Here is a 2,336-nt window from a genome sequence, read left to right as displayed (position 1 = left end):
TTAACCATTGGAAGCACCTAAATCCAGCCATTCGACCTCACGAAAATCGATCAACTCACTGAAAATGTTAAGTTCTGTGAAAAGATTATGAGAAGAGGATGTTCTCAGGAAAAACGATTGGTGCTGACTTTTTGGATGGGTTACAAAAAAAGACATGAAAATGTATGTGTGGATTGCTGCCTAACCAATAACGTATATTTTGCTTATTGACGAAGCCATTCAGTCAGAAATGAGCCTCATCGCTGAAAATGATTTTTCGATGAAAATCCGGATCATTTTCAAGTTGTTGCTCAGCCTAATTCACGAACATTCGACGCTTCTGGTGGGCAAGCGGCTTCAGTTCTTGTGTCAATTTGATCTTGTAAGGATGTAGGCCAAGATCTGAGATGACCAACGCTTGAGAATGACTTGTAACATACTGATTTGGGTCTTCCTTAATTGATGCGCTAGCGTCAACAATATTCTCCACACTCGACAATTGTTGATCTGTCAGGACGATTTTGACGACCATAAATTGGATGTAGCGCTCTTAAAGTTGAGACCATTGACTCCGAATTTCGGTAGTAAATTTTGATAATCTCGACTCGTTGTTGGATCGTATATCTTTCCATTATGAAATGGGAAACCTTACTGAAGAGAAATGTCAAGAGAGCGGGAAAACATATGACTTCGTTTGCTGTCTGTATTGGTCTACTTTTGTAGTGTCCCTATTAAAATACCCGTTATTAAGCACCTTATGCTATTGTTCGATCATTATTTAACTGATTACTTCAATAACAGCTAATGCTTTTTTGTTGGGTGACACATAACTAAAACTTTGGTATTTCATATTACTAATATTTATATTTTAATATTATTTCCGCTAGTAGTAGGTCTTATATCTCGCGGTATTTGAGAAATATAATACTTTATTTGGGTTTTTTTGTGGAAAAAAAACTTCTAACATTCTCCGATATTTAATAATAGAATTTAAAGAGAATAGTATTTCACTTATCAATTATTTAGAAACCAATATTTTTTTATTTATATATTTATATATGTTTGTTTTATAATTTCACATTAAATTTATTATCTAATAATTCGTTAATACAGTCAACGTTGGTAGACCACAACCTGACATTTGAATAATAAGTCGCACATAATGACCATAATTCAAAAAAAAAACTGCAGTGAGCATAACTAACGACTGAACTGTTTATAATTACTCAAATATATCACATGTAACTGTCTGCAATGTTGTATCATATCCGGTAATGATTGTTTTATTTTGTATTTTCGATGTGGTGAACCTGTGCCAAAAATCTAATCGACAATTCATCAAACGAATCGTCGTCTCAGTAAGAATCACACCATACCAAAATAGTTTGTTTCTCCCGTGTAGAACATAGCAAAACTTGTGATCATTAGAGCAGTAACTCTTTCAGCTATCAGAGCTGATCACCCTCGAACAGTTCAAAACAGTACGAAAAGTTATGAGACAATACAGACCGTTTTATCGGAAGCGAACGTTGGATTATAGTGATAAATATCGCAATGTGTGACCACAGAGAACCAACATTGTAGGATAGAAACTTATGGGTCTTACTGTTTTACAGCTCGCAAAGTTTTGTGCTGATGTGGAACATTTCTTGGAAGAGTATGAGAATATCGTTGAGCAGCGACTTTTATATCGACGTGACTTCAAGCGGCATCTGAGAGAGGTTGAAACCAATTTGAGTTTGCTGCTTTCTAAGTTCCGACAAATCAAACGTGAAGAGTGTCACAATCAGTTTTTCAAAGAGTTATTTTGTTGTGGGGTAAGTAGATTTTTTTGTTATAATAATACATACACACATTCAAAAGTCATGTTTAAATTTCTTGTATTCATAGAAACTTTTTGAAAATTGTGATGAGTTGAGGGAACACTACTTTGCTTTTCACAATGCACCAAGGTTGGTGCATCCGAATATTGTTGAAGTGAGTATACATGTGAGGACTGAAAGTAATTCCATGCTAATAACATTAAAATATAAAACTTGTAGTTGAAATCAGGTCGCGCGAAGCTGGAGCATTTTCGCAATCGTCTCGAAGAATACTTGAACTACGGTACCGAGTGCACCGCTGCCTTAGTGATCAACCTGCAGAAACTTTTAGCAAGTGTAAGCCGCACACTGTACATCGATAGTACCACGAAGAATGAGGCTTCCTACGAATCGGATACACGAATCTATCGTTGGAGGGTTCTCACTAAGCCGGACGGTTGGGAATTGAACTTTATCCATAACTTATTATCGAAAAAGATTTATGTATAAATTAAGATAGATGAATGAATATAAGATTATTATTCTAGATTATTA

General features: G+C 35.3%; 1 protein-coding gene across 1 annotated transcript; it reads left to right on the top strand.

Annotated features, from left to right (window-relative positions):
- Positions 1 to 1,356: 1,356 nt before the first annotated feature.
- Positions 1,357 to 2,336, top strand: LOC129779913 (uncharacterized). Its single transcript, XM_055787684.1, has 4 exons — positions 1,357 to 1,535; positions 1,596 to 1,796; positions 1,870 to 1,956; positions 2,022 to 2,336. The coding sequence occupies exons 1-4, from the start codon at positions 1,473 to 1,475 to the stop codon at positions 2,289 to 2,291; spliced, it is 621 nt and encodes a 206-aa protein (XP_055643659.1). The 5' UTR covers positions 1,357 to 1,472; the 3' UTR covers positions 2,292 to 2,336.

The sequence above is a fragment of the Toxorhynchites rutilus genome, chromosome 3 (assembly GCF_029784135.1).
Source record: "Toxorhynchites rutilus septentrionalis strain SRP chromosome 3, ASM2978413v1, whole genome shotgun sequence".
In the NCBI taxonomy this organism is placed as follows: Eukaryota; Metazoa; Arthropoda; class Insecta; order Diptera; family Culicidae; genus Toxorhynchites; species Toxorhynchites rutilus.
This window is presented reverse-complemented; position numbering and strand designations above follow the sequence as displayed.